The sequence below is a fragment of the Symphodus melops genome (genome assembly GCF_947650265.1).
Source record: "Symphodus melops genome assembly, chromosome: 7".
Lineage (NCBI taxonomy): Eukaryota > Metazoa > Chordata > Actinopteri > Labriformes > Labridae > Symphodus > Symphodus melops.
In genome coordinates this window covers 26,755,851-26,783,329 of record NC_136697.1, presented here as the reverse complement: position 1 = coordinate 26,783,329, position 27,479 = coordinate 26,755,851, and the positions used below count along the sequence as shown (strand labels likewise).

The following is a 27,479-nucleotide window of genomic DNA, read 5'->3' as shown; positions in this document are numbered from 1 at the left end:
TGTGGCTCATTTTAAACCAAAACAATCGCAAATCATGTTTTCTAAACTTTTGTCTGCAACCTGCACATTTAAAACTGGAGTAGAAAACCACAACACGGATCTTCAATTTATCCGCCGTCGCTCAATAAAACACGACTCCAATTGTTTTTTTTCGGGGTAAATGGAAAATCCAGCAGAGAGCCAGCTACAGTAAAAAGAGAGCTGTGAATACAAAGCGCTGTCGCTTCATTTAAGCAGAAGGATGGATCAATGCCGCGGCGCAGAACAATCAGTGGAAGAGAAGTAGAGAGGAGGACGAGAGGGGACGGGATGAAAGGATGAAGGAGGAGGTGATGGAGTCGCTGCAGGAGACAGACGAGGAGAAGACAAAGGGAGATTACTGCCAATTTCAACCGGAGCGTTCATGCACACCTCTTCATTCAGAAATGGATCGCACCCCCGCCGCCCGCCCCCCTCCGGCTCCACAGCGACAGATTGAAATGATCAAATCCATTCTTTTGTCCACTCTTCTATATTGTCGGGTGAAATGTTGTACTTCTGCATCGTGTCTCTGAATGGAAACTTGGAAAAACATCTTTAAATCACAAACTCTTCGGAGAGGATCGATCGCTCTTTCTCCTCACCTTGAATTTTCAGCCTCCACTTCAAACGCTTCATTTCCGCTACCGTCTCTTTAAGGCCCCCCCCCCCACATTGAACACTTTGCTCTGATTGGCCAGCTCAGTTTGATGGGCGTGTCCTTGAAAAAATCTGCTGAAGTTGTTGGGGGTTTTTTTCACGGGTCAGAACTTGATGTCCGGTTCTGAAATGCTAACATGGAGCAGCGTTGTAGGTGTCCTTGCTCCATGTTAGCATTTCAGAACCGGACGTCAAGTTCTGACCCGTGGAAAAAAAAAAAAGAAGGTTTCGTTTTGATATCCAACATCGTAACATGATATGTACGATCTCGTTTAATGGACGACAGTAATGGCGAGCCGTCTCTGATGTACCACGGGAGAAACCCGAGAGTGAGCCGGCCTGACGGAGGAGCTAAAAATAAAAGGAGAGAAGCTTTTAAAAAGTCTCTGACTGATCAGCTGTGGCGAGATGTAAACAAACCCACGGAGATAACATTGTGTGGTGGAGAAGGTCGGCACGGCACGCTAATGATGAAAAGGCTTTTGTTGTAACACGAGACAGGCGAGGGGCGAGGAGTTCAAACATCATTCTATGAGGCTGCTGATTATTAGAACGGTTCCCAAACGCCTGTCAGATGATCAATCACGATTAATCGCTACATTTCAATAATTGATCACATGTTTGAAATGTCATTATTTTATATTTAGAAATGACATTTTTACTATTTAATAAATAATGTTTGTACTATTGTCTTAACCCTTTATTGAAATACTTAGAAATTCAACCTCTCAGGGTTACTGGGGGACATAACTGAACTTTATTCCTGTTAAAAAAAAAAAAAAAAAAATTCATTTAGAAAAATAAACATTGACAAAGTTACCATATTTGGTTTAAATGCCACAATAGCAGGATGAGTGATATAGGGTGATGTCTTCTGATTGGCTGAGTGAGGGTCACATGCTTCTCGACCTTACCTTGGAAAATAGTCACTTTGTCATGGTTTGGTTTTGTCTCTGTGTTTCTTCTAGTTTTAGTTTTCATTCTGTCCTCAGTGTTATTTCTTTCCTTTGTGTGCTTTAATGTTTCATAGTCTTGTGTTTACTTTAGTCTTGAGTGTGTTTCCCTGTGTTGCCTGTTAGTTTATTTCCTGTCTGGTGTTTTAAGTCTAGTCTTTAGTGTTTCCTGTTTTATTTTGTAGATCTGGTTTTGGTGGTGGTGTCTGGTTTTACTTCGTACTTGTCTTCAGTGTTCTGGTCTTGTGTCCTTTTGTTCCTTGTGTTTCCCGCCTTCCTGATGACCCTGATGTTCCTCACCTGTCTCGTTAGTCTCACCTGCGTCTGATTACCCCTTGTCTATTTAGTCTCTGTGTTTGCCTCAGTTTCTTGTCGGTTCATTGTCTTTGTCGGTGTCTTTCGTATGTTGTCGGTTGCTGCTTCTCGCTTCTCCCTGTGTTTTCGCCTGGTGGTTTTTGGATTTTGGTTTTTCTAAGTAAGTTTTTGTTTTTGCCTTGTTGTTAACATAAATAATTATTTTCTGCAATTGGGTCCACCTCTCCCTGTTTCCTACCCCGGAACGTGACACACTTACCTGATAAAGGCTTAAACTAAAAATGTATTTACTAGTTTTGAATTCAACCATGCTTTTATTTTGAAATCCAGTAAGACCCTTCTGGTGGATGGAAGGTCAGGACAGGAAGTTAAGCACCATTTTTAACCTGCTGGTGTTTTGGAAGGTGTCTCCAGTCTCTTTCTAATATGTGAAAGTGCAGACATCAGACAGATTGCATCCTGGGAAATGTAGTGCCTTTTTTGTTGTCTGTGGGCGCAGCTTGTTACGGCGTTAAAGGCCGCAGCCCGGCCGCCGCTCTTTTTGCTCACAGGGTGAAGCTGATTGAAATTCACTTCCTCCCGCTTGGCCGGCGCTTGGCTTGGCGCCGGTCGACAGCGCAGCACTGCAGCCTATTTCACACGCTGCTGGTGAGGAGTGATGAAACCGTCGTCTGTAGCCTCCACTTCCAACTGTGTGGACGATTCTCTGACCTGGATGAGAAATGGAAAAACAAAAAACCGTGTCTGATCTCTGTCTCCACACTGGCACCAATCACTGCTACGTGGTGGTCATTCTAATGAGTGGGAGGTAAACAGTCATCAGCTGTTAGCGGTTAGCGGTTTGTTGGTCGTGAGTCAGGAATGGTACCAAACCTGCATCTGTGGGATCGCCCAGCGTACCAATCCGAACCCGGAAGGTCGGAGCGAGACGCGCTGCTCTCCATTGATTGGTCAAAAAAAGTTTTACTTCCTGTGCGACACCGATAACGCTCCGGCTTTAGCTAGCCCATGGATTTACAGTCGCTTCAATTTTTTTGTTTTTCCTGTTGTGCCCCCCCTGATACCCGACCTCGGATAAGCGGTTTAGGAAATAAAGGAAAACATCACCTCCAACAACGTTTAGTTTTTAAATCTTCCCATTATGACCCCGATCTTATCTTTTCCCCGATGATGTTGTTTTGGCTCCGAGCGCAGCGTGAAAAGCCCCAAAGCTGCCGCCATCAAGCGCTGACTGTTTATGTATGAACAGCGTCTCCGTGCCCCGTGTGTTTCTGCTTTGAAGGAGTCGGTTGCCGTGGAAACGACTGCGATCAGCTGAATCAGCTCCGCAGAGATGAAAAAAGCAAACTGAGCCCCGAGTAATTCTCCCTTTGGATTCACCAGAAACTAAACGAGCTCGGAAGCAAACGACCTCACCCTCATGCCGTGTGTCCTCATTAGAGACAAAGTGCATCATGGGTAAAAAGGAAAAAACAAGGTTACAAAAGTTAGATGAAGCTCAAAGCGTAGAGCGAGCACAGAGAGGGTTTTTTAGTATGTCATATTTTTTTTTTGAACCATTAATTGGTCCACAGAAGAAGAAGACAGAGAGTCGTCTTGTGGCTGTGGCGGTACAGTCGGTCGTCTCTGAATCGGGAGGTCGGTGGTTCGATCCCCCAGACCTTCTTTAGTCCTCTCCTGACCTTATCGAAGCACTCGGAGGAAGCGACGAGAATATGTCGAATACGTTGACGTTAAACATTTTGCAGATACTGTTACGTCGATGGTCGTGCTGCTTCGCTTGGCGGTGCACGTGAACTCATAGCGGCCTTGTTAGCTTGTATGTGATTGTGCTGCCGATCACGCTGAGCGTCTTCGTGGAAGATGGAAAAAAAAAAACCAGGAGCTCCCAGAGTCTAAATGTGGAGGAGGATGAGAGGGAGGATGAGAGGGGGTGGGGGGGTGGTAATTGCAGCCACTCTTTGATCCCTGGAAAGCAAGCAGCTGTTGCTATGGTTACAGCATCCCACAGTTTCTGCTAATTTCAGCCCGGTTCCCGGCCTGTTATTGCGGTCCCTGGAGGGTTTCCCTTATGTCTGTGTTTGACGCCCACCAGTGTACGTTACGAATGCAATCGACTCTTACCGTCTTCATTTTTAGCTCATGATAATAATCAATGGATGCCAGAAGGAAAAAAACAAACGCAAAAAAAAAACACATAGAAGTGGTGGAAGTAGAAGCATCCGGAGCTTTGCTAACCTGCTGACCTGCTCTGTTGTGTCTCCTGTTTCTGCCCACAGGTTGCCTGTTTGAAAACCAGCTGTGTTCCCACTACGAGATCTGTGTTAACGGTAAGATGCACCACACTTACACTTTTTTTTTTTGAGACTGCTTCCCTCTCGTCTTGTGGCCTTCCTGGCGTCCAGCGTGAAGAGGGTGAAACCCCCCCCTGCTGAGAATCAACCTAGAACCAAAACCAGCTCAGCACATGAAAGACTGTTGGCGGGAAATCTTTTGACTGTTTTTTTTTTCTTTTTCTTTTTTAGGCTTGAAAGTCTTTCATCTACGGGGTCAGAGGGATGATTCACGCCACGCTTTTTTTTGTTTTTTTTTGTTTAGTTTTGTGTATCAGCTGATCAGAAGGGTGGTTGGTTGGCTGTGCAGATCAGTCGTCTCTGCAGGGTTTGAAGCAGCGACCGGCGGAGATAACAGGATATGCAACAGGCTCTGTTTGAATGATGCAGCCGGGTACACGGCGGAGCGGCTGTGAAGTCATCAGCTCGGGGCCGTTTCCTGTCCAGAAATGTGATTCTGAGCGCGGCGGCGTTGGAGGTCTTTAAAAAAAGAACAAACGCACGTTTATAACTCCGTCTGCAGTGACTTTCATTCTCAGACACGTTTTAAAAAAGCTCGCTGCGGGTTTCAAAATCCTGCAGTTCGTCAAGTGTCCACTAGAGGCTCCGAGAGTCACATACACACCCATTAAAAAAAAAAAAAAAAAAAAAAAAAAAAAAGTTTAGCCTTAATTTAACACATTTTTTTGTGGTTTTGAAACTACATATACATACATATGGAAGCCCGTTTCTGCCAGTTGAAAAAAAAAATTGTTAAGGATGTTAAGTCATAATTACGAGATAGTGTCTCAGAAATCAACGGCGGAAACGGGCTTCTATATATATATAAGATTTTGTGGTTTGCAATAAAAAAAAATTTGATATAAATGTGGACAATTTGATAATTAATTTTGCAGAACCTTTTTCAACCAGCAGAGGGCGTGGTTTGTTTCACTCGTTTGACGACAGTAGCTGAAGCAGAGAGGCTTTCACACGCCGTGTTGTCTTGTTGCCGAGCAGAACACAGACGTGACGGCGTGTTCGCTCTGCTCGCCATACACTCTCAGCTCCACGTCTCAAGCTGAGTCAGCCGGCGTGAGGCCTGACGCTGACAGCTGGAGCTCACGGTGGAAAAGCCACGGTGGCTGCACCTCCGGCCATTGTCCTTCGTCAGCCGGCGTGCGTCCGACCTGCTTCGATAGCTGCCGTGAAAGAGGGCCGACGCAGAAAGGGGCCAGTGTGTTGTGTGGGTGATTGGCATCTCAGGCTCTATCGGGGCCACGCAGCAGCTCTGATTGCCCGAGCTGGCTGTAATCTCTTGGCAGGGGAAACAATGAGTAAGGCTGTTATTGTTCAGCTGAGGACGTTCTGTCTGTCTTACCTTCCTGCCAACAACACGAGGAGACTGTGACAACTGAAAAATGTCTCAATACACGGAGGGAAAAACCCGCTCTCATACCTGCACGGAGGATGGCATAGTGAATGTTTTTAAACCCGACACCAGAGCCAGCTGAAGCCCACATGTGGAAAAAGTCATTTATTAATTAAAGCTACACCGACGTCTGATACTCTGAATAAGACGTGAAATTTAGATGAACTGTTTTAATCTTTAAAGTTTTTTTTTTTTTTTTTTAATTTCTAAATCTTAAAGGTGGAGATTCACGCACCAATCACTGACCACACACACACACACACACACACACACACACACACACACACACACACACACACACACACACACACACCTATGCAGCCTCCCTCATCTTTGATTAGCTGGGAGGGACTAAAAGCACTCACTAGAAGTTGCCGTGGCAACAGCTGCTTGGAGGAGCAGGGCTGAAACCGACGCACCGGTCGCTTCGTTGTTCTCCCATGAATGCTTTTGCAGCAGTCGACGTGTCACGGCACGCCACGTCAGGAAGGCGGTCTGCGCTGAAAATAGACGACGAATCACAAAAGTGTGTTGTTGGATGATCGCTGTGATCTGATGGGCGGAGTTTAAACAACAGATTTTATGTGTTGACAACGACTGCTGAGTCATTAGAGGGAAACTTTCAAGAAATGTCCCTGCGGCTGCAAAACAGAGCTGGCCAATCAGAGGAAAGGGAGGCGGGGCCTTAAAGAGACAGCAGCTTAAAAGTTCACCAGGACGTTAAAACCCTCCCTTAAGCTCCGGCTCCGTGTCCAAACGATTTCCGATGTTGTTGATCTTGTGAGGGATGGACTTGTGTTGGTCCCCTGGGGGGGGCGCGACACATCCATTAAGACGTCTCAGTCCAGTTCATTAGGCGGGACTCAGTTTGTGTCACATCAATGATCAATGAGTCAGTTGTTGTCCTCTGGAACCAGAAGAAGTACTTACAGTTTCTTTTCTTCTTTGAATGAAGAGTTCAAAGTGATCCGCATGGCGACAGGTGCTGCAGGAGTTCAACATTAAAGCACCCGCCTCCGCTAACCTTAAGCCTCCGCCCTCGTCCAGAGACACGCCTCCAAACCCCGCCCAGCTCCAGTTAATACCGAGGAGTTATGACTTAGGATGCACGATGGTTAAACACAGCGGACATTAGTGTCCTCGAGCTGCAATCGCCTGTGTCCTGCTTTGTTGTGCTAGCATGCTTATGTTAGCGCTCTTTAGCTAGCTCGTAGCGTCACATTGAAAATGACACAGAATGAGCGTGAACTAAAAACTCATCCAAATAATCAGTCTTCTTGACTCAAACAGCTTTTATACACAAGGGGGCGGAGCCTGTCGTTCCGTCCATGTAAACACAGCTCTGACAACAACACAGCCAAGCAGGACTCCAGCTTCTCCCTCACTGGAGAAACAAGGAAAAAAAACATGTCTTCTGATGCATCAAATCTGCACAAGGAAGAAATCAGAAAGTGAATATCCATGACAGGAAACAGAAACATTTCCTGTCTGAAGGCGCGCTCGTGTCCATGCCTTCAAAAGATTTTCAAACGGTGATGAAAAAAAAAGAAGGATCAGAGGAATCTTCATCTCCTCGTTCTCAGCGACTGACATCAAAATGAGAACGACGGCGTCTCGGAGAAACATCTGGTCAGGGCTGCCGGTCCATCTCCTCCATCTTAACGCACCCCGTGCTTCTCTGTGAATCCTCGTTCTGCTTTAATCTGCAGCATGAATCACGAGCAGACACGAGCAGACACGTCTGACCCCCCCCCCCCAGGAAGCTGGGATAGATGGCATGAGTGTAATTATGAGAGCTAATTCAAGCTGTTCCTTCTGCACGCTGTGTGAGATCAGAGCTGTGCTGCACGACGTTGATTTCTCGACTTTTGCAAACCGTATTATTGTTTCTATTTTAGCATGACTCATCACTTTTTTTTTTTTTTTTTTTTTTTTTTTTTTTAAATGATTCAGAGAGTTTCACGTTGTGTCCTCAGCAGTGACGGGGCAAGTTAGTGAAAAGTAAAACTCTTTAAAGTTACGAGTTTTAACTGTGATAAAGTCACTGAGTTAGTAGTTTGTCGGAGTTTCAGGAAAAATGTAGATTCATGTTTCCCACAATGCAAAGCGCCAAGTCGACCCGAGGTTTTTAGTTTTAATTTCGTTGACAAACTTGTCAAAAAGCTAATTATGTTATGAAGTAAAGATAATCCCCTCCTCCTCCTTCCTTTCCTTCCTTCTCGTCCTCGCCCTCCTTCCTTTCCTTCCTCCCCTCCTCCTTCTTGTCCTTCTCCTTCCTCTTTCCTTCTTCCTTTCTTTTCCTACTCCTTCCTCTTCTTCCTCCTCATCTTCGCCCTTGTCCTCTTCCTTCCTTTCCTTCCTTCTCATCCTCCTCCTCCTTCCTTTCCTTCCTTCTCATCCTCCTCCTCCTTCCTTTCCTTCCTTCTCATCCTCCTCCTCCTTCCTTTCCTTCCTTCCTCCCTCCTCTGTCTTGTTCTCCTCCTTCCTCATCCTCTTTCCTCCCCCTCCTCCTCTTCCTCGTCTTCGCCCTTCCTTTCCTCCTCCTTCCTTTCCTTCCTCCCTCCCTCCCTCCTCTGTCTTGTTCTTCTCCTTCCTCATCCGCTTTCCTTCTTCCTTTCCTTTCCTACTCCTTCCTCCCCCTCCTCTTCCTTGTCTTCGCCCTTTTCCTCCCCCCTCCTTTCCTTCCTTCTCATCCTCCTCCTCCTTCCTTTCCTTCCTCCCTCCCTCCTCCGTCTTGTCCTCCTCCTTCCTTTCCTTCCTCCTCCATCTTGTCCTCCTCCTCCCTCGTCCTCTTTCCTCCCCCTCCTCCTCCTCTTCCTCGTCTTCGCCCTTGTCCTCCTCCTTCCTCCCTCCTCCTCCTCAGGTTCTCCTTTTTACTCCTGATTCTCGATCACCTGTTCTCCACTCATACTTACTTCAGCCACTAGAGGGTGCTCTGGGACAATGGATGGAGACATGGATTAGGACACGTTGACCTTTAAGGTGTCTGTAGAATAATGTAAATCCATGTAACACATTGATAGCATTAAAGGAGCAGTACATAACTCTGCCCCCTGGTGTTTAAAATGGGCATTGCAGTCTAAACTCTAATCATCTCAGATAGCTCGGGTACAATCACTTCTATCTGAAGCAGTTCCACTGCCCGCTTCCATCGTGAAACTTTTAAAGGTTTTAAGAATCGTGTCGTCTCTCTTTTTTTTCCTCGCTCCTGGTCGTTGACCTGCAGCTCGCCCTCACTCTCCCGTCTCCTGCGTGCACGGCGCTATAACACGCACTCCCAAACGTCAAACATGTGAGTGAGTGATCACAGCGCTGCAGAGCGACCTGCCGCTGGTCGTCCTCGGCTGGAGTTTGATGGAGGCGGCCTCGCTGATGGCGAGTCTATTTTTAGGGTGAGAGGCCTGAAGGAGTGACACACCTTCTTACACTCCGTGTGTGTGCTGCGCTCTGACAGCACCATTATAAATGAATCTGTCCCCGTGCCTTTAAAGCGTTTAGGTCAACCTTTAAACTCCCTGTGCATCAGTGCTTGAGCGTGACTCCGCCTCCACGAAGGGATGGGCGTGTTTTAAAGAGTCTGTTTTTCCTCATGTGTGTGTTCACAGACGGCGTGTTCGGGAGGTGTCACTCTGTCCCTGTGAAGGACGTCTTCGTCTACGATGTCTCCCCGTCTGTAGTGCAACGCTTCAGGATGCTGCTGGAGAAGCTGTCGAACCGAGGTTAGCTCTCACACACACACACACACACACACACACACACACACACACACACACACACACACACACACACACACACACACACACACACACACACACACACACACACACACACACACACCGTCCACTGTCCGGTCTAAAATAAAGGCAGAAGGTCAAACATGAATCTGAAGGTTCGAGGGTTGGCAAACTAATAAACGGGTGAAATATGACAGATGGATATGCTGACTGTGTTTACAGATAGTGGACTATAAAAGTGAAGTAGGGCAGAGTGCTGTAAACCACTTTTTTTTTTTTTTTATGACCTCAGACTCTCAACAAAGCCGTCTTTTGTATTCTTCTTCCCTGTTTTTTTTTGTTGTTTTTTTTTAACCAAATGAATTTATTTTGCACATCAGAGTGAGCTCCGCTGATCCTGCACCGGAGACGTGTCGGGTCTGTGATGTGGACTTTGAAACAAAGTCATGCTGTAGTTTCAGCTGCACACTGTCACTTTAAGACCTGCTGACAAACACGGATGTGTCTCTGTTCCCCTCCCTCCACAGGCCTGACGCTGTACCGAGAGGTTTAACCAGTTTCTGTTTTTGAGGAAGTGAAACGTTCGATTGTGTGTTCTGTCAGAGAAATGGCGCAGAAAGGAGTTCAGCTAGACCGGGAGGCTTTCTCTTGTTCCATCTGTCTGGATCTACTGAAGGATCCGGTGACTATTCCCTGTGGACACAGTTACTGTATGAAGTGTATTAAAAACCACTGGGATACACAGGATGAGAAGAGAGTCTACAGCTGCCCTCAGTGCAGACAGGACTTCACACCGAGGCCTGTCCTGGTGAAAAACACCATGTTAGCAGTTTTAGTGGAGGAGCTGAAGAAGACTGGACTCCAAGCTGCTCCTGCTGATCTCTGCTATGCTGGACCTGAAGATGTGGCCTGTGATGTCTGCACCGGGAGGAAACTGAAAGCCTGTAAGTCCTGTCTGCAGTGTCTGGCCTCTTACTGTGAGAATCACCTCCAGCCTCATTTTAAAGCAGCTTCATTTAAGAAACACAAGCTGGTGGAGCCCTCCAAGAAGCTCCAGGAGAACGTCTGCTCTCGTCACAATGAGGAACTTAAAGTATTCTGTCGTACTGATCAGAAGTCCATCTGTCTCCTCTGTTTAATGGACGAACACAAAGGTCACGACACAGTCTCAGCTGCAGCAGAAAGGAGCGAGAAGCAGAAAGGGATCAAGGTGAGTCGACAAAACATCCAGCAGAGAATTCACGAAAGTAAGAAGGGCATGAAGCTGCTCCAACAGGAGGTGGAGGCTATAAACCGGTCTGCGAATAAAACAGTGGGGAACAGTGAGACGATGTTCACTGAGCTGATCCGTCTCATGGAGAAAAGACGCTCTGATGTGACGCAGCAGGTCAGATCCCAGCAGCAAACTGAAGTGAGTCGAGTCAGAGAGCGTCAGGAGAAGCTGGAGCAGGAGATCACTGAGCTGAAGAGGAAAGACGCTGAACTGGAGAAGCTCTCACATATAAAAGAAGACAACCAGTTTCTCGACAAGTATTCCTCACTGTCGCAACTCCCCGGGTCCACAGACTTACCTGATGCCAAGATCCGTCCTCTGACGTACTTTGAGGACGTGACAGCAGCTGTGTCAGAAGTCAGAGATAAACTACAGGACGTCCTGACAGACAAATGGACAAAGATAGTACGGACAGTGACTGAAGTGGACGCTCTTTTGTCTCAACAACTGAGGACCAGAGAGGAATTCTTACAGTATGCGTCTCCTCTCACACTGGATCCATGTACGGCACACCCGTGGCTTGTACTGTCTGACGGGAACCGTAAAATAACAACAGAGGAGTTCCGTAAACCTTTGTTTCTCCAGCCTGCGACGACGTTTATTCCCCTCTATCAGGTCCTGAGTAAAGAGAGCCTGACTGGACGTTGTTACTGGGAGGTGGAGTGGGATGCACTTGTCTCAATCGCTGTTGCTTACAAGACTATAAGCAGATCTGGGAACTGTAAGGAATGTGCATTTGGGTGCAATGATAAGTCTTGGTCATTGTATTGCGTTCTAAATTCTGCAGCTGAATTTAAGCACAATGATGAAGCCACTCCGATCCGCGGTACGACCCCGTACAGAGTGGGCGTGTTCCTGGACCATAAGGCAGGTATTCTGTGCTTCTACAGCGTGGATGAGAACATGACTCTCCTCCACAGAGTCCAGACCACGTTCACTCAGCCGCTTTACGCCGGACTTGGACTTCACTTTTCAAGGGGGGACAACGCTGCGCTGTGTGAGCTGAAGTAGTGGGGGTTCAGACGACCTGCGACTCACCACCTTGAAGTCCAGATCGTTGGAGCAGAGGGAGCCGGAGTTAACGTGTTAGAATTGCTCGCGGGCCACAGGCCACGTAAATACACAATGACTTATTGAAGTGAGAAATTATTTTGTTCTAATTTTTTGTAGAAATAGTCAGGCTTTGTAGATCAGAATCAAAAGGTTCACAAAAGGAACCCTTCAATAAAAGAACATCAAATACTTTAAAAAATTTTTTTGTTCTTTGACTATTTTTTATTTTTTTTCAGAAACAATCCTGAAACGTGTTTTTTTTAAAAAAAGCTTTCTGTATTCACCTCTGGTTGTTAAAGGTTTAAATAAGAGTCTGCTTGTTTGCATAGTTCATAGTTAAAAAATTTTTTTCGGAAAATAGTCAAAGCTGTTTAAAAAAACGAAAAAAACAACAACACATTATTCTGAACATTTTCTATTTCATAAATATCTTTCAGCCCTTGCTAACATGAAAAAGAAAAATAACAAAATATGCCGTCTGAATGAGACCTCGGGACAAAATCTTCAAATTCTTCGATTGAGGTTGGGGGCCGCAAAACAATCCTCTATTTATTTTCATGTACGCCCGTCTCATAAACTGAGTACGCTTCTTCAAGACGTAGAGCTGTGATTGTGTTGTATTAGGGTTTCATGTTCTGCGCTTATTGTGAGTGTAATAATGGCTCTTTGGATTTGTTAAAGTTGATGTTTGATGCTTTTGAAAATAATTCAACGCTGACGTCTCTCCTTATAGACTGGTGTAGTAATGACTTATTTTTGTAGGCCAACCCGAAAAAATGGCGCCGGTGGTTCCTAGGAAAATTCGCCTTTGGGATTTTTGCATTGGATTTTGGATCATTGTAGAAAATAAACTCTGTCAAACACACGTTTCTGATGCGTAGCTGTTTTGTTCAGCGGGATAATCTTTACAGATGAACATCATTATATGAAGTTTGAAGAGTTAATGCAGCTTAGAGAAGTAAGAAGCTAACGTTATGCTACAAGCTAACTACACCGCGGTCGGTTTATAATGACGTCACGACCGTTACGCTTCATCGATCTAATCAGTGGATTTGACAAGATAGCTAAACGTTAGCTTAATAAGTTGTTTATTAACCTAATATTTGCAAGAACACTGAAAACATGACTAGAGACTGTAAGGAGGATTAGGGAGAGAGTTCCCGGTGTGATGACGTGTAATGTCTCCATGACAACCACTGTAGTTACAGTTAGCTACTCGTTAGCAACCGCTGTTTAAAGTTTGCTTAAAACTTTAAAATTCACAAGTGGGGTCTTAGCTAACGTAGTTTCAGCTTGTGTTAACCACAGACTTTATTTCAGGCGTCTAAACACAAACGCGTTCAAAATCCACATTGACTTTTAGAGTTAGGAACCCACGGCGCTAAAATGCTAACTCACTTCCTGGTTTTAGGACTCAAAACTACACCAGTCTATAGCATCCCGTCTGAGCACGTTTGTTAATATTAGCCTGTGTGTGTAGCATGTTCAACAACAGTGTAAAACGTTCAAATCTTATCCTGCTTGAGCAGCAGTCGTAAATATCACAAAATAAATAAACAAATGATCCATTGTGTAGTTTTACTCTGATTGGTGTCTGTGCCTTCTATATTGTTTTGATTGAACATTGTACAGTATGCCTTTATTTTAGTGACAGTGGACGGATTCAGACAGAGAGTGGGGAAGGTCACGAGGAAACCTGATTCATGCCTCTTGCGTACGGCGAAGAAGAACGTGATTCTTCCTGCGCTCCGATGTTGTTGTCGTCTGCGTCATGAAACTTTGGATGCGCATGAATTTACATTATTATTTGCTAATTTCTTTAGTTTTTAGACTGGAGACGTCATTGTTTATTACTAATTTTATAGATTAGTTAAATAGCTTGGCGAATTAAATAATGGCAACACCGTTTTATGACGGTGATATTGATGAAGAGGAAGTCATATTAACGTTTTTGTAATCTCGACTGGAGCGATCATACAGATTTTTATATTTTCGGATTTATCCCGCCAACATCTCTTCAAACCTCCATTTTTAAAAAAAATTAAATATTCGAACTGAAAGTATTTCCGGGTCCTGTAACCAAGCATTGGTCCGGCGCGAACCGTCCGCGCGCGGCTGTGCGCTCATCATAACCTCCGCGGACCCTCCTCGCGCTTTCGCGCCAACCGCGATTGCGTCATATCGCCGCGCCGACCGCAAGAAGCATGAATCAGGTTTATGAGTGTGTGAGTGTGTGTGCACAATCATTCCGGTCTTTGAAGAGCTTCTTTGGATCCGTTCGGCTCATGACGGTGAGCTCTGAGGCCTGAAGTCGAATCAGCCATGTGAGTCAATGAAACACCTCGCTTCTTCTCCTCCTCCTCTCTCCTTCTTTAAGTCTCCTAAGTCTGCACACACACACACACACACACACACACACACACACACACACACACACACACACACACACACACACACACACACACACACACACACACACACACACACACACACACACACAGGTCCATGTCACACCTGTTTCTGACTTGTGTTACAAACTGCAGAGGGTCGATGTGCCACTAGAGGGAGGAAGAGGCTCGTGTGAAAGTCCGCTCTGAGTCTGTGAGCGTTTCATTGGTTTTCATCATGCAGCTGTGTGATCAACGACAAAACCTCGATTACAACATCTGTTTTTTTTTTCTGTCCAGATGTGTCGTCATCCGTCCTCCTCACCTGACGCAGGCGAACTCACAGGTTTTTTTTTGTCCCCTCTGGATTCGTTTAAGTTCATGTTGATCTCTGAACAGACGTTAACGGTCGGCGTCACGTGACAGACGCTGTTAGAGAAGAGCGAGTGATCTCACATTTCTTTTTTTTTTATATTCACTTATTTCCTTCACTCCCTCCCTTTCAACTCCTCCCCTCTTTTAATCCATCTACTCATTTCCTTCCTATTTTTCCTTCTCACTTTTTTTTTTCCGCACCTGTTGTTTCCTTTATTCCTTCACTTTAACCTTCTTTCCTTCGTTCTCTCCTATCTCCTTTTTGTTGCTACTTTTTCTTTCTTTCAATTTGTATCAACATTTTTCCTTCCTTCCTTCCTTCCTTCCTTCCTTCCTTCCTCAGTCTTGAGGTCTTTCCATCTTTTATCATCCCTTTGCTCGTTCCTTCCTTCCTTCCTTCTTAGTCTTTCTTCCCTTCTTTTTCTGTTTTCCTTCCTTCCAGCTTGACTTCACCTTTATTTTAGAGACTAAATCTTTCTTTCCTTCTTTCTCTCTCAGACCCTCGAAGCTTCCTTTGCATTCTTCTTCCCTCCTTTCCTTATTTTCATCCGTCAGTTTTGTTTGTTTTTTTTACATTTTTTTATCTCCAAATTATTTCAGGTCTGATTGTCGGCCTGCTCGTGTTTCCACCTTTTTAACTCAACATGTTGAAGAAGTCACTGTGGTTCCAGATGTTTCTATGGTTCCAGATGTTTCTATGGTTTCAGATGTTTCTGTGGTTCCAGATGTTTCTGTGGTTCCAGATGTTTCTGTGGTTCCAGATGTTTCTATGGTTTCAGATGTTTCTATGGTTTCAGATGTTTCTATGGTTCCAGATGTTTCTATGGTTTCAGATGTTTCTGTGGTTCCAGATGTTTCTGTGGTTCCAGATGTTTCTATGGTTTCAGATGTTTCTGTGGTTCCAGATGTTTCTGTGGTTCCAGATGTTTCTGTGGTTCCAGATGTTTCTATGGTTTCAGATGTTTCTATGGTTTCAGATGTTTCTATGGTTTCAGATGTTTCTATGGTTCCAGATGTTTCTGTGGTTCCAGATGTTTCTGTGGTTCCAGATGTTTCTATGGTTCCAGATGTTTCTATGGTTTCCAGATGAGTGATGGATACGGACAGAAAAGATGAAAGTTTTAGCAAACTGCATGTACTGCTGTCTCTCCCTCTCTAAGGGCTTACAGTCCAGACAGTTGTCGCTGCTATTGTGTTCAGCCCTCGCCCACACACACACACACACACACACACACACACACACACACACACACACACACACACACACACACACACACACACACAGAGAGACCTCTGAGGCCTTCCTTGTGAAGCTGTTTTTAAAAAGCCTCTCTGAGGTCAGAGCTGCTCCTCTTCACTTCACTCTGAAAGTCCACTTGACCTCGGCGTCCGTCGGGCTCACCTGTGAGGATGTGTGAAGCAGGCACTCGGCCGTGTTGTGTGTGTGTTTGTGTGTGTGTGTGTGTGTGTGCGTCACCTCCCTGTCTGTCAGAGGGTCGGCCATGCACACAGTTTGGTTTGTTATGAAAACACAGACTGATGCAATCCGGTCAAAATAGGGAAAATACACAGAAGAGTAAATCACTTTATTAGGAGGAGAAAAAGTTTGAATAATGTACGAAGTCTTTAAAGTACAAACTTCCGCCGCCGCACGCCAATCCTTCATTTATTCATCCGTTCAGACGGGGTTCACCTTCCACCTCTCCACTCGAATCTTTGAATATCAGCCGTCCGACCTTTATTAACCTCTCGTGTCAAGATGCCGTCTGTTCACCCGCCGCTAACGCCCGTTTTTCTTCAGCCACCGCCGCTCTGTTGATGGCGGCGGCCGACCTGACACGCTGTGCAGCTGTTGGAGAGAGGCGAGCGCCGTTAGAGTCGTTACTCTTAAAGAAAAGGGGCCGAGCAGAGCTGAGGGCGCACGTGTGGATTCAAACTGAGTCCCCCCTTCAGCTTCGGGGCCCCTTCAGCTCTCAGGGGCCCCAAGCAGCGCCTCCCTTACATGTTCACAAGCAGCACCTTCCTTCCTTCTTTCCTTCCTTCTTTCCTTCCTTTCTTCTTTTCTTCATTCCTTTCTCCATTCCTTCCTCCATTCCTTCCTTCCTTCCTTCTTTCCTTCCTTCTTTCATTCCTTCCTTCCTCCCTTCCTTCCTTCTTTCATTCCTTCCTTCCTTCTTTCCTTCCTTCCTTCCTTCCTTCCTTCTTTCCTTCCTTCTTTCATTCCTTCCTTCCTCCCTTCCTTCCTTCTTTCATTCCTTCCTTCCTTCTTTCCTTCCTTCCTTCCTTCATTCCTTCCTCCATTCCTTCCTTCCTTCCTTCTTTCCTTCCTTCTTTCATTCCTATTTTCATTCCTTCCTCCATTCCTTCCTTCCTTCTTTCATTCCTTCCTTCCTTCTTTCCTTCCTTCCTTCCTTCATTCCTTCCTCCATTCCTTCCTTCCTTCCTTCTTTCCTTCCTTCTTTCATTCCTATTTTCATTCCTTCCTCCATTTCTTCCTTCTTTCCTTCCTTCCTCCATTCCTTCCTTCCTTCTTTCATTCCTTCCTTCCTTCTTTCATTCCTTCCTTCCTTCTTTCATTCCTTCCTCCATTCCTTCCTTCCTTCTTTCATTCCTTCCTTCCTTCATTCCTTCCTCCATTCCTTCCTTCCTTCCTTCTTTCCTTCCTTCTTTCATTCCTATTTTCATTCCTTCCTCCATTTCTTCCTTCTTTCCTTCCTTCCTCCATTCCTTCCTTCCTTCTTTCCTTCCTTCCTTCTTTCCTTCCTTCTTTCCTCCATTTCTTCCTTCTTTCATTCCTTCCTCCATTCCTTCCTTCCTTCTTTCATTCCTTCCTCCATTCTTTCCTTCCTTCCTTCTTTCCTTCCTTCTTTCCTTCCTTCTTTCCTTCCTTCTTTCCTCCATTTCTTCCTTCTTTCATTCCTTCCTCCATTCCTTCCTTCCTTCTTTCATTCCTTCCTCCATTCCTTCCTTCCTTCCTTCTTTCCTTCCTTCTTTCATTCCTTCTTTCCTCCCTTCCTTCCTTCTTTCCTTCCTTCTTTCCTCCATTTCTTCCTTCTTTCATTCCTTCCTTCCTTCTTTCCTTCCTTTAGCTTTAAAGCTAAACGTGCTCAGAGTCGATTTTTACAGTTTTTAGCGTTTTTTAAAATCTCAGCTGCTGTTTCCTTTAGTTTGTCCCCCCAACGGCCCCTCCAAGCTGTGACCTTTGACCCCGCGTCTCCACCTCGAGTATTCAAAACGTGCGAGTATCAAAAACCACATAGTTAAAAAAATAAAATCAGTTCCACTCTCGGCTCAGACGTTGTGAGTTTCAGGTTTCACAGGCGACGTCAGCGAAGCTCCATTTCTGGTTTGAAAGCGTTCGTCCGTCTCGTGGCGTCACATCTGGCGCCGCAGTCTGGATTACTCGAGTCTTTCAGGAACGTCATCGCTCATCTGCCGAGGGCTTCGCTTCATGTTGTGCTCTGAGCCGCCGTCGCCGCCATATTTCCTCTCACATTTCGTTCCGCTAACCCATCTGCTGCTGGCGCCCGCTCGTCTGTGCGGGCGCCAAGAAGCTGTTTGGAGACATGTTAAGCATAAGAAGCAGACGTGAGTGTCCAAGCAGCTCATCAGACCGCTCCTTTGTATCCTCGCTGTGAAGCTTTGGAACAAACGCTCTGATTCTCTCACACACGGAGACGCCGAAATGCTCGCCAGCGGAGAGGAAACGCTCAACGTCTGCACGCTCGTCCTCTGTTAAAGAACATGCAGGACTTCATCAAGCGTTTCCTAATTCATTCCTTCCTTCCTTCTTTCTTCCTTCCTTCTTTCTTCCTTCCTTCCTTCTTTCCTTTCTCTCTTCCTCCCTTCCTTCTTTCTTCCTTCCTTCTTTCTTCCTCCCTTCCTTTCTTTCTTCCTTCTTTCTTCCTCCCTTCCTTTCTCTCTTTCTTCCTTCCTTCTTTCTTCCTTCCTTCTTTCTTCCTTCCTTCTTTCTTCCTCCCTTCCTTTCTCTCTTTCTTCCTTCCTTCTTCCTTCCTTCCTTCCTTTCTTCCTTCCTTCTTTCTTCCTTCCTTCTTTCTTTCTTCCTCCCTTCCTTTCTCTCTTCCTTCCTTCTTTCTTCCTTCCTTCCTTCTTTCTTCCTTCCTTCTTTCTTTCTTCCTCCCTTCCTTTCTCTCTTCCTTCCTTCTTTCTTCCTTCCTTCCTTCCTTCTTTCTTCCTTCCTTCTTTCTTCCTCCCTTCCTTCTTTCTTCCTTCCTTCCTTCTTTCCTTTCTCTCTTTCTTCCTTCCTGCTTGCCTTCTTTCCTTCCTTCCTTGCTCCATTTTCTTATTTCATTCCATCCTCTTATTTTTCCTTCCTTGCCTTCTTTCATTCCTCCCTTCCTTCTTTCTTCCTTCCTTCCTCTCTTCCTCCATGTCTTTCTTCTGTCATTCCTTCCTTCCTTCCTTCCTTCCTTTCTCTCTTCCTTCCTTCTTGCCTCCTCAGGAGCTGCTTGTTTCTAATCGGCTGCGTATAAAGGATGGAGCTCCTTGTGTGTCCTCTTCCTCTAAAGCTTCTCTGTGTGTGTGTGTGTGTGTGTGTGTGCACGTGCGCGTGTGTGTGTATGTGTGTGTGTGTGTGTGTGTGTGCAGGTCTGACCTGGGAGGACGACACCACTCAGCAGGTTCTGTCCAAAGAGTTGTCCAAGCTGAGGAGGCTTCCCTACAGGCCGCAGCAGCAGCAGGGCGGAGCCGCGTACAGCTCGGACAGCAGGTCACTGGGGGGGGGGCAGGAAGCTGGACTTTAAATGTCCCGACGTGGTCCAGACAGTCTTAATCCAATAATCCATGATTATTTATAAAACTCCAGATTAGACCACTGTCATGATTTAGTCTTGATTTCCTGTCTTCAGTGTTTCCTCTTTAGTGTGTATCCTTGTATCCTTGTATCCTTGTATCCTTCTAAGTTTGTTTTCTCTGTTACTTTTCAGGTTCCTAGTTTTAAGTGTTTCCTGTTTTATTTTGTGATATCTTGTTTTAGTTTTAGTGTTTTCAGTGTCAGGTTTTACTTTCTACTCGTCCTCTTGTGTTCTGTCTTCCTTGTTGATGACCCTGATTAGTCTCACCTGTTTCTGATTACCCCACGTCTCCTTAGTCTCTGGGTGCAGATTGTCCCTCCTGGGGTTAAGGAAAGGCGTTAGGAGGATTCATAAAGACAATTCAGAGTTTTCCTCAATTAAAAGAAATGACATAAATCAAAAAGGCTGTAACTAATTATAAGTCAAATCAACGTGCAGATTGTCTCCTCTGACAGATCCGTAGTTTTCCTGAACGGCTCTTATCATGGCCGCCACTTTCCTGCTTCCAGGGTTAAAGGAACAAACGGCGAGTGAAAGTGGATGGGAGGGAGAATCTGAACGCACCCCGACGACTAAATATAAACACACGCAGGGAAACGTGAGAACGAAAAGACACGACAGGAAATCAACACTAAATCATGACAAGCTGTTTCTCCTGTGAGCCGACGTGAATCCACAACCAGCAACGAGTTTTAATGACGCGTCTTATTTTGAAGGTCGTTTGGATTCACAGTTTGTTTAAAGCTGCAGCAACAAGAGAAGAGGATTTGTTGTTTTGTTTTGCCGCTGAAACATTGCAAATGGATTTAAAGTGACGAGGACTTGTATCTGCGTTGCCGTGGTTACCGTACTGGTTTTTAATAGTGTTTTTTTTGTATTAGGATGGTAGCTGAAGTGATGGACCCAGCAGACCAGAGGGTGAAGCCGGTGGAGGTGGAGCTGAGCAGAAACCTGCAGATGTACCTCCAACACCTCGGACTTCTTCCCAAGACGTCGTCCGCCTCCGGACAGAGCGCTCCGGGCGAGGTGAGAGAATCCACCACACGCACGTTTGTTTGTTTGTTTTCCCTCCTCTGGATGTCTGTGAGATCGTCTTTGTGTCTGCTCGATGAAGTTGATAACTTGTTGTAGCGAAAGATTTAAAAAAAAAAAAATTCTCACATTTTTCGAAAATAAAAAATAAAAAACGATCGCTACTATTTCACATATTTAAATAAGCAATCAGACGTTTTCATGCAGGGAGAGCTTATTCAGAAGCTGCAGACAAACGGGCCATAAGTTGCTTCTTTATTCAATATTTGTCTTTTCTGTATTTTAAAGCCAAACACATTTTATATGTGAAAACTTAAAAAACTACGACAGTGAACAATTAAAGATCCTGACTGACGAGCGATGACGAAGGCCGTCTGTAGTCACCGCCATGTGTGAGAGGAGGTAACTCTCCACACCAGCAGGGGGCGGTAGTCTGTTGATGTGATAGGAGAAGACAGTCCTTAAAGTAAATGACAAAGAGAAGGACGAAGTGTCACCGAACTTTGGCTTCACATTTCAAAAAGAGGCAAAGCAGGTGGGACGTTCCTTTTTCTATATTTGCATGTAGCCCCTCCCCTCACTCACAGCCACCTGTCTCTGTGTACACACACACACACACACACACACACACACACACACACACACACACACACACACACACACACACACACACACACAGCGTGACCGTTGGGAGCCTAATAAAAACCAGCAGAGGGTTCAGGAGTTCACGCCTGTGATGAATGAGCCTCCACGTGACTCGCTCCTCCAGCATGTCCGCACAGAGGAGCAGGATGGCGTGGAGCCTGCAGGCGACGCTCAGGGCTTGTGGGCTTTTTTTTTTTTTCCCCTCTCTCTCCAGGTTCACGTTTTGGTGGAGGTGATAAAGGAGCAGGAGGAGTGAGGGGGGGTCCAAAGCTCACCAACATTGTGGCACAGAGGAATCAGAAGGAGCCTCGCACAGACGAATCATAAAGAAGGAACGTCGGCGTTTATGCCTTTTTTTTTTTTTTTTGTGATGTTAATTTGCCCATTACGGATTTTTGTACCGTGTCTGTGCTCGGAGGTGGGCGTTAATGGATCCGACGGTGACTCTTTGCTTTTGTTGGAGCTGATGGATCTGTTAATATGATTACATAAATGTGTTTTTTTTAAAGGGGGGCTTTTATTTCCTCCTCAGATGTGAGATGAAAGAATTTAATATGAAATCAAAATGAAGCTCCTGCATCATCTCGAGCCGCTAAATCATAACAAGCGAGCGGACTCGTCACACATGCACACTCTCTGTTGCCATGGAGCCATCGGACGCTGTTGCCATGGAGCCATCGGACGCTGTTGCCATGGAGCCATCGGACGCTGTTACCATGGAGCCATCGGACGCTGTTGTTGATCTTGGGTACTAATTGGGCTATGATTGGACGGGCGCTACCGGGTGTAAATTCAGTCTAAATGGGGCGAAGCGTAGGCCCGGCTTAAGCAGCTGGGCTGTGGTAACCATGGAGACGAAACAAGATTCAGAATTAGTGAAAAGTGAAAATGCTTTTCTGACATTTTTCTGACGCATCAGACCTGCGGCTGCAGGAGCTCGGGGGAATCGAACCCTCGACCTTCCTCCGAATGAAAGACCACCGATCCAACCAACGCAGCTCCTGGGTGGTAACCATGGAGACAAAAAGCAGTAGCCAATCACAGCACAGTTCAGTGAGGTGAAACTGACCATGTGTTTTTTTTTTCCTCCTGAGCGTCATTTGATGCATCCAGTAAATTAGAGATCTGAAGACGGAGAAACTCTTATTGTGAAAGGGTTTCTATTCATCCTCGTGTCCACCCTCACTTTTTAAAGTCTGTACTTTTTGATCTTTGTTGTACTCTTTGTTTTTGTTTTGTCTAAATGGCGCCCTGCTTCTCTTGATTCCTTCAGAGTGACCGTTTCCCCGCGGACTCACATCGCTCCGTGGTCCAGCCTTCGTCTCAGAGGTCGCCTCTCTCGTCCCTCCTCCCTGTGCAGAAACCGAGGCCTGCGCCCGGCCAGCTCCTCGCCACGCAGGCCGAGGGTGACCTTCTCCTGGGGGCCCTGAGGCACTTTCTCTCCGGGCGTCTGTCCCTGCACGGCGGCGTGGCGAGTCCTGACGAGCAGGGGGGCCCGTCGCCCCGCCTGCGGCCTTTTTACAGCAACAGAATAGAAAATTCCGGGCTCAAAACGGAGACCTTACAAACCCGGCCTCTGAAGACGGGAAGAACCCAAGGGGCTCCAGGCAGAGACCCCCTGACCTCTGTGGACGGTACGGGACTTAAAGAAGCTTCCACATCCTTCAACTTTTCATTTTATTCCTTTTGTGTTTTATTGTTTTTATTGATTCGAGTGGAAGCAGCCGAGTGTTTGTTTTCTGTCCTTTCCGACCCGTCTCTCCTCTCTGCGTCCTCCTCCAGAGAGATTCATCGAGAAGGTCCTGAAGAACGTCGGCCGGCAGCACGTGGACGTGGAGGCGCTGACGCAGCAGGACGTGGACCAGCTGTCCCGCCTGATAGCCGAAGCCCTGCAGGTGGTCGACAAGGACCGGGGAAGAAACGGGGGGCCGAGGCGGGTCAGACCTGGACCGAGAGACCTGGAGGAAGAACAGAGGAGTGTGGAGGAAGACGACGAAGAGGAGGAGGAGGAGGAGGCTGCCAAGGATGAGGAGGAGGCGAAGTCGCTTGAAAACGCTCCGACAGCGAAGCCACAGGAGAGTACTTCAACGGCGCCTTCAGCCCTTCAAGGTAATTACACAAAGATTAATTTAGTGCTTTTTACACGATTAGAGTATCGAGCAAAGAGCCGTTACGTACGAATGTAATTGTGTAGGTAGAACAAAGAAGGAGCTCCTGGTGACTGCAACATAAAAATCAATGTGAAAATAAATAGTCTTCCTGTTGAGTGCGGTGGAAACATGGCCTCTTTGTAAGGGTCCGGACTCCTCTGAGACCACTGAACATATTTACACCGCGGGTGAAAGTACTGCTCAGCCAGCAGTTTCAAAACAAAACGACCTGCTCTCTGAAAGCTGTAACGAAACTTCTGCAACGACGTGCAGAGAAGCTTTTCATGTTTTTTAGACCCAGGCACAACATTCACCACTTCCTGTCAGGACAGGAAGTCAGGGTTGGTCATTTTCAAAAAACTAGCATGATTTTGAGAGTAGCATTCCCTCAGTGCTCCATCTTCCCCCCCGTCCCCTCTGTGTTCCCTCTAAAGCCACGCCCCCTCACTTACGTGCACTCGTGCCATTGGTGCAGAAGCGGACCTCAGCTCATGCAGAGTGTGGGCTCGAGAGCGAGCAGGGAGACGGGGAGGCGTGTGATTGGTTCATAAAACTCGAAGCAGAGTGCCGACATTGGTCGAAGTTTTTACAGTCTTACAAACTGCTGCAGATTTTTTTTTTTTTTTGATTTCATTTCTTTTTCAGAGCACGCGAGTTATTAATTACTGCCAGGACCTAAAGACAACTTCAACCAAAATCTTAAAAAAGTGTATCTGGAGAACATTAGCTAAGCCGGGTCTTTAGCTTATTCTTAAAGGGACACCGAAGACCGAGTGGAGTTTCGCCGTTTGTGTCACCACTGGGGGGCGACAGAGGAGAAGAAGTAGCACTTTAAGGCCACCGTAGATCAGCTACATCACATGACATGCTACTTCAAAGTCGAAAAACGTTCTCCTTGAACTTTTCTCGACGTCTTTGTCGTTATTTCTTTATTTTTTTCGTGCATTCTTTGCTCTCTGCTCTAAACATGATTTTATTAAATTACATTTAAAAAAAGCACAGTGATTTCTATTAGAGGCAAGAACCCGCAGACGTTGTTTACGTGGTTGAAGTAGAGAGGAACGACCTGCGTTAGCTTGAAGAACGTGTTCAAGGACATTTCTAAATGTTTCCTCTCTGTTTGTTCTCGATGCTTAAAAAAATTCCTTCCGTCTCTTTTTCTGCGAACAGAGCGCCACGCGGACGCAGAGGAGCAGAGTGTGAAGGACAAGGTAAGAATTAATTTAGTGGGTTTTTAAAAAGGGGAAAAATAAAGGCAAGATGGCTGACATGATAGCCAGTTATGTAACTGTGTGTAAACGAACCCGACGGCCTCCAGGTCTCTGAAGAGATTCACATTGTGTTTGACATCAGCTGCTGTGATTCAACAGCAACTCGGCACTTTTACATTTCTGGATTCAGAAAGTTTTGAGGTTTTTTGTACACAAGAGACTTTTGAAAACGACATCTTTTTATAAAGTCGACACAAGTTGAGATTATTCAAAATGTTTTCTTCTTTTTAAAGCAAGTTTTTAGTTTCTACTTTGGAGGCCTTTTGCCTCTATTGGACCAAACCACACACACACACTGTGCACGCTGTGGATGGGATATCACATCCTGGACAGGAAGTCAGAGGAATAAACGCACAGAGCATCCGGTCAATTTCAAAATAAAAGACTATATAAGGACAGGTAGTCGAATATATCCCATCACTTTATCAAACATGACGTCAAAAACAGGCGCCAAACGATCGACAGCTCATCCTCAGAGAGACGAAGCCGCATGTTGTTTGCACGTTTTTCCTTCTTTATCTTCCCGCGTGATCTTGTAGATTTCTCCACTTCCTGGTTCTGAAGTCATAACGAGTGCAAACACGAACGTTAATTTCGGGATGATTTTGCAAATTTGTGTTTTATCGTACTTGTTGTTTCAAACTTTAAAGAGATGTTTGAAGTGTGTTGTCTTCCTTGTGTATATTGTCCTGACTTTAAACAGGTTAATTAAAATAAAGTATCGGTGCCGGATTTCTCCATCTTGACGAGACAAATCATCCCCCCCTAAAAGCTAGCTACAAAGGAATAATAGCACATTATAAAACCTGTCAGTGTGAACTTTGACAGTTTGGCTGTTCTTTGATTTAAGGTAATTATTTCCTACACGCAAGATCTCCAGCACAGGAACACTCCCACCAGTTCACTGTGAGCCGTGAGACAAAAGATCCTGATTGAACAAAGCGTCGTTGAATCTGTAATTTATGGAGGTTTACCACAAACTCATTCGTCTCAAAGACTGGTCCAAAGGTCTTTATAATTTAAATCATTTATCATCACATCGATTTATTCCGACTTCCTTTTGTAACTTTGTCTACCAGCTGCAGAGTTTTAACCCTTTTATTAAAGTATAAAACAAACATTTAGAAGACTGTAAAAGAGGAGTCGCCTGTTTTTAAAGGTCCAGTGTGTGAGATATCTACGGACTGAAATGTTAAAGTGACCTTCCTGTATGATCAGAGATAAGGGAAACATGCTGCGTTAAAGTGCTGGCTTCTCTGCCTATAAACCCCTCTATTTCAGCCCTGCTCAGAACAGGCTGTTATCTGTGCCTGTAGCTTTAAATATGTAAATGAGCTGTGTCTGGCCACGCCCCCTCTCTGGAAGGGCTCGGGTGTACTCGCTGCTTTCTGGCTCCATGTCCTATTGTTTACGGTGAGAAGGCAGACTCAGAGGGCAGAACAAACACCTAGCTGTGGGAGTGTCACCCACCTGGGGGAGGGGCTACTGCCCTTTGTGATGTCATAACGGGAAAATCTCCAAACAGCCTTTTTGAGCACATGTTTTCTGAAAAGTAGTCATCATTGGGGGGTTATTGATATATTTTTTTTCTTCAGCCTGAGATCGGGAACCTCTTCTCCAAACTTCTCGCCTACCTGGACAAAACGTCCTCCCTTGACTCTCTGTCAGCCCGGACTCGTAACGACGCCTCCATGGAGACGCCCGGAGGCCTCCAGGTGGGCTTAGAAAACGTCCAGAGTCGGACAAGCGAGGCGGGGGTGACGGTGCAGAAGAAGGACGCCACCCAGTCTGTGGAGGAAGTGTCGGAGGTGCACGGCTGGATCAAGGAGGTGGCTCCCCCTCCCGCTTCGTTAGTGTACGAGGAGCCGCACAAGAAGAAGCTCCACGTTCCTGAACTCCAGCTGGACGTTAAAGCCGGCAGGAAGAAGGCTGACGACGACGTCTTCGGCTACGTCATCACCGACACAGAGTGAGTAAAAAAACTCAAAGTCATAATGATGTTCACTAAGACCAGACTGATAATGGATCTATTAGAACAGAATTGGTGTTGGTATTTTCAAAATAAAAGCTCAGACTCAGTGACCCAATAACGTTTTTTCATGTTTATGACTAAAGTCAAATATTTGGATTGACACTCTAATAATATGAATCAACATCAAGGTGCGCTGTTAAAATGTAAAGAATGAAATCCAACAGTTTAAGGAGCCTCGTGCGTTTTTGACAAATTAATTTTACCCATTTACTCGGAACAGATTTTTTTTTTTTTTATTGATTTAAAATGTTTATATCAAGGAGCAGATGTAAAATTAAATGCACAACTTTTTGTTCTTTCTGCGAATTCAACAAATCTGTATGTATTGAAGTTCATCAAGGCAATCGACAAAATAAAAGCTCAATTTCAAAATAAAACTCATCACACATGTTCAGATTCTTACAGCCCGTTAACTTCATCACTATAACGTCAACAACTAACAAATCCACCTCTGCATGTTTTTGGCATGTTGGTGTCTTGTGACCTGGCGGCTCTGGCTCAGTGGTAGAGTTGGTCACCTTACAACAAAGAGAGTCAGCGGTTCGATTCCCAGCTCCTGCAGCGACATGTCCGCTGTGTCCTCGGGCAAGACTCCGAACCTCCAAGTCAGAATCACACCAACTCCAAAACCACTTCCTGTGCTCGCGTCCCCAAACCACCACATCCTCATGTAGGATGTGCTGCTGTGCCTCTTTGCACTCTGCGTGGAGCTCGCTCAGCTGTTTTGGTCATGTGACATTTTGCAGCGAGAGCAGAGCTGATGTGTTGATGGATGGACGCCGACTTCTCGGTTTGAATTCAGGCTGAAGGACAAACTTTGATTTAAATGCCAGAGAGCCGACGTCAAACTCTGAAAACAGTCGACAGAAAAAGTTTCCCCCTCGTTGTTCTGTTGCTGTATGATGTGTTTTTCTTCAGTTTTCACAAAAAAAAAATTCTATCTGCAGGAATTACAAATTTTTTTTGTCATAATGGACAAAGAAAAAAAAAAGTGAGCTTTTTTTTTTTTTTTTAAATGTTTTT

General features: G+C 45.6%; 1 protein-coding gene across 7 annotated transcripts in view; it reads left to right on the top strand.

Annotated features, from left to right (window-relative positions):
- The window catches only part of LOC306826777 (tripartite motif-containing protein 16-like), a 71,815-nt gene that overhangs the window by 5,284 nt on the left and 39,052 nt on the right, over positions 1 to 27,479 (top strand). For 4 of the 7 annotated variants that reach the window (XM_079348308.1, XM_079348310.1, XM_079348307.1 and 1 more), the window contains exons 2-9: positions 4,226 to 4,276; positions 9,296 to 9,409; positions 19,121 to 19,241; positions 20,208 to 20,352; positions 22,277 to 22,637; positions 22,786 to 23,112; positions 24,324 to 24,364; positions 26,020 to 26,393. In XM_079348308.1, coding sequence (XP_079204434.1) covers positions 4,226 to 4,276; positions 9,296 to 9,409; positions 19,121 to 19,241; positions 20,208 to 20,352; positions 22,277 to 22,637; positions 22,786 to 23,112; positions 24,324 to 24,364; positions 26,020 to 26,393 — 1,534 coding nt within the window. Of the gene's footprint in view, positions 1 to 4,225; positions 4,277 to 9,295; positions 9,410 to 9,951; positions 13,331 to 13,624; positions 14,075 to 14,437; positions 14,472 to 19,120; positions 19,242 to 20,207; positions 20,353 to 22,276; positions 22,638 to 22,785; positions 23,113 to 24,323; positions 24,365 to 26,019; positions 26,394 to 27,479 lie in introns of those variants that run through there. The other 3 variants (XM_079348311.1, XM_079348313.1, XM_079348312.1) reach the window with 3 other exon arrangements.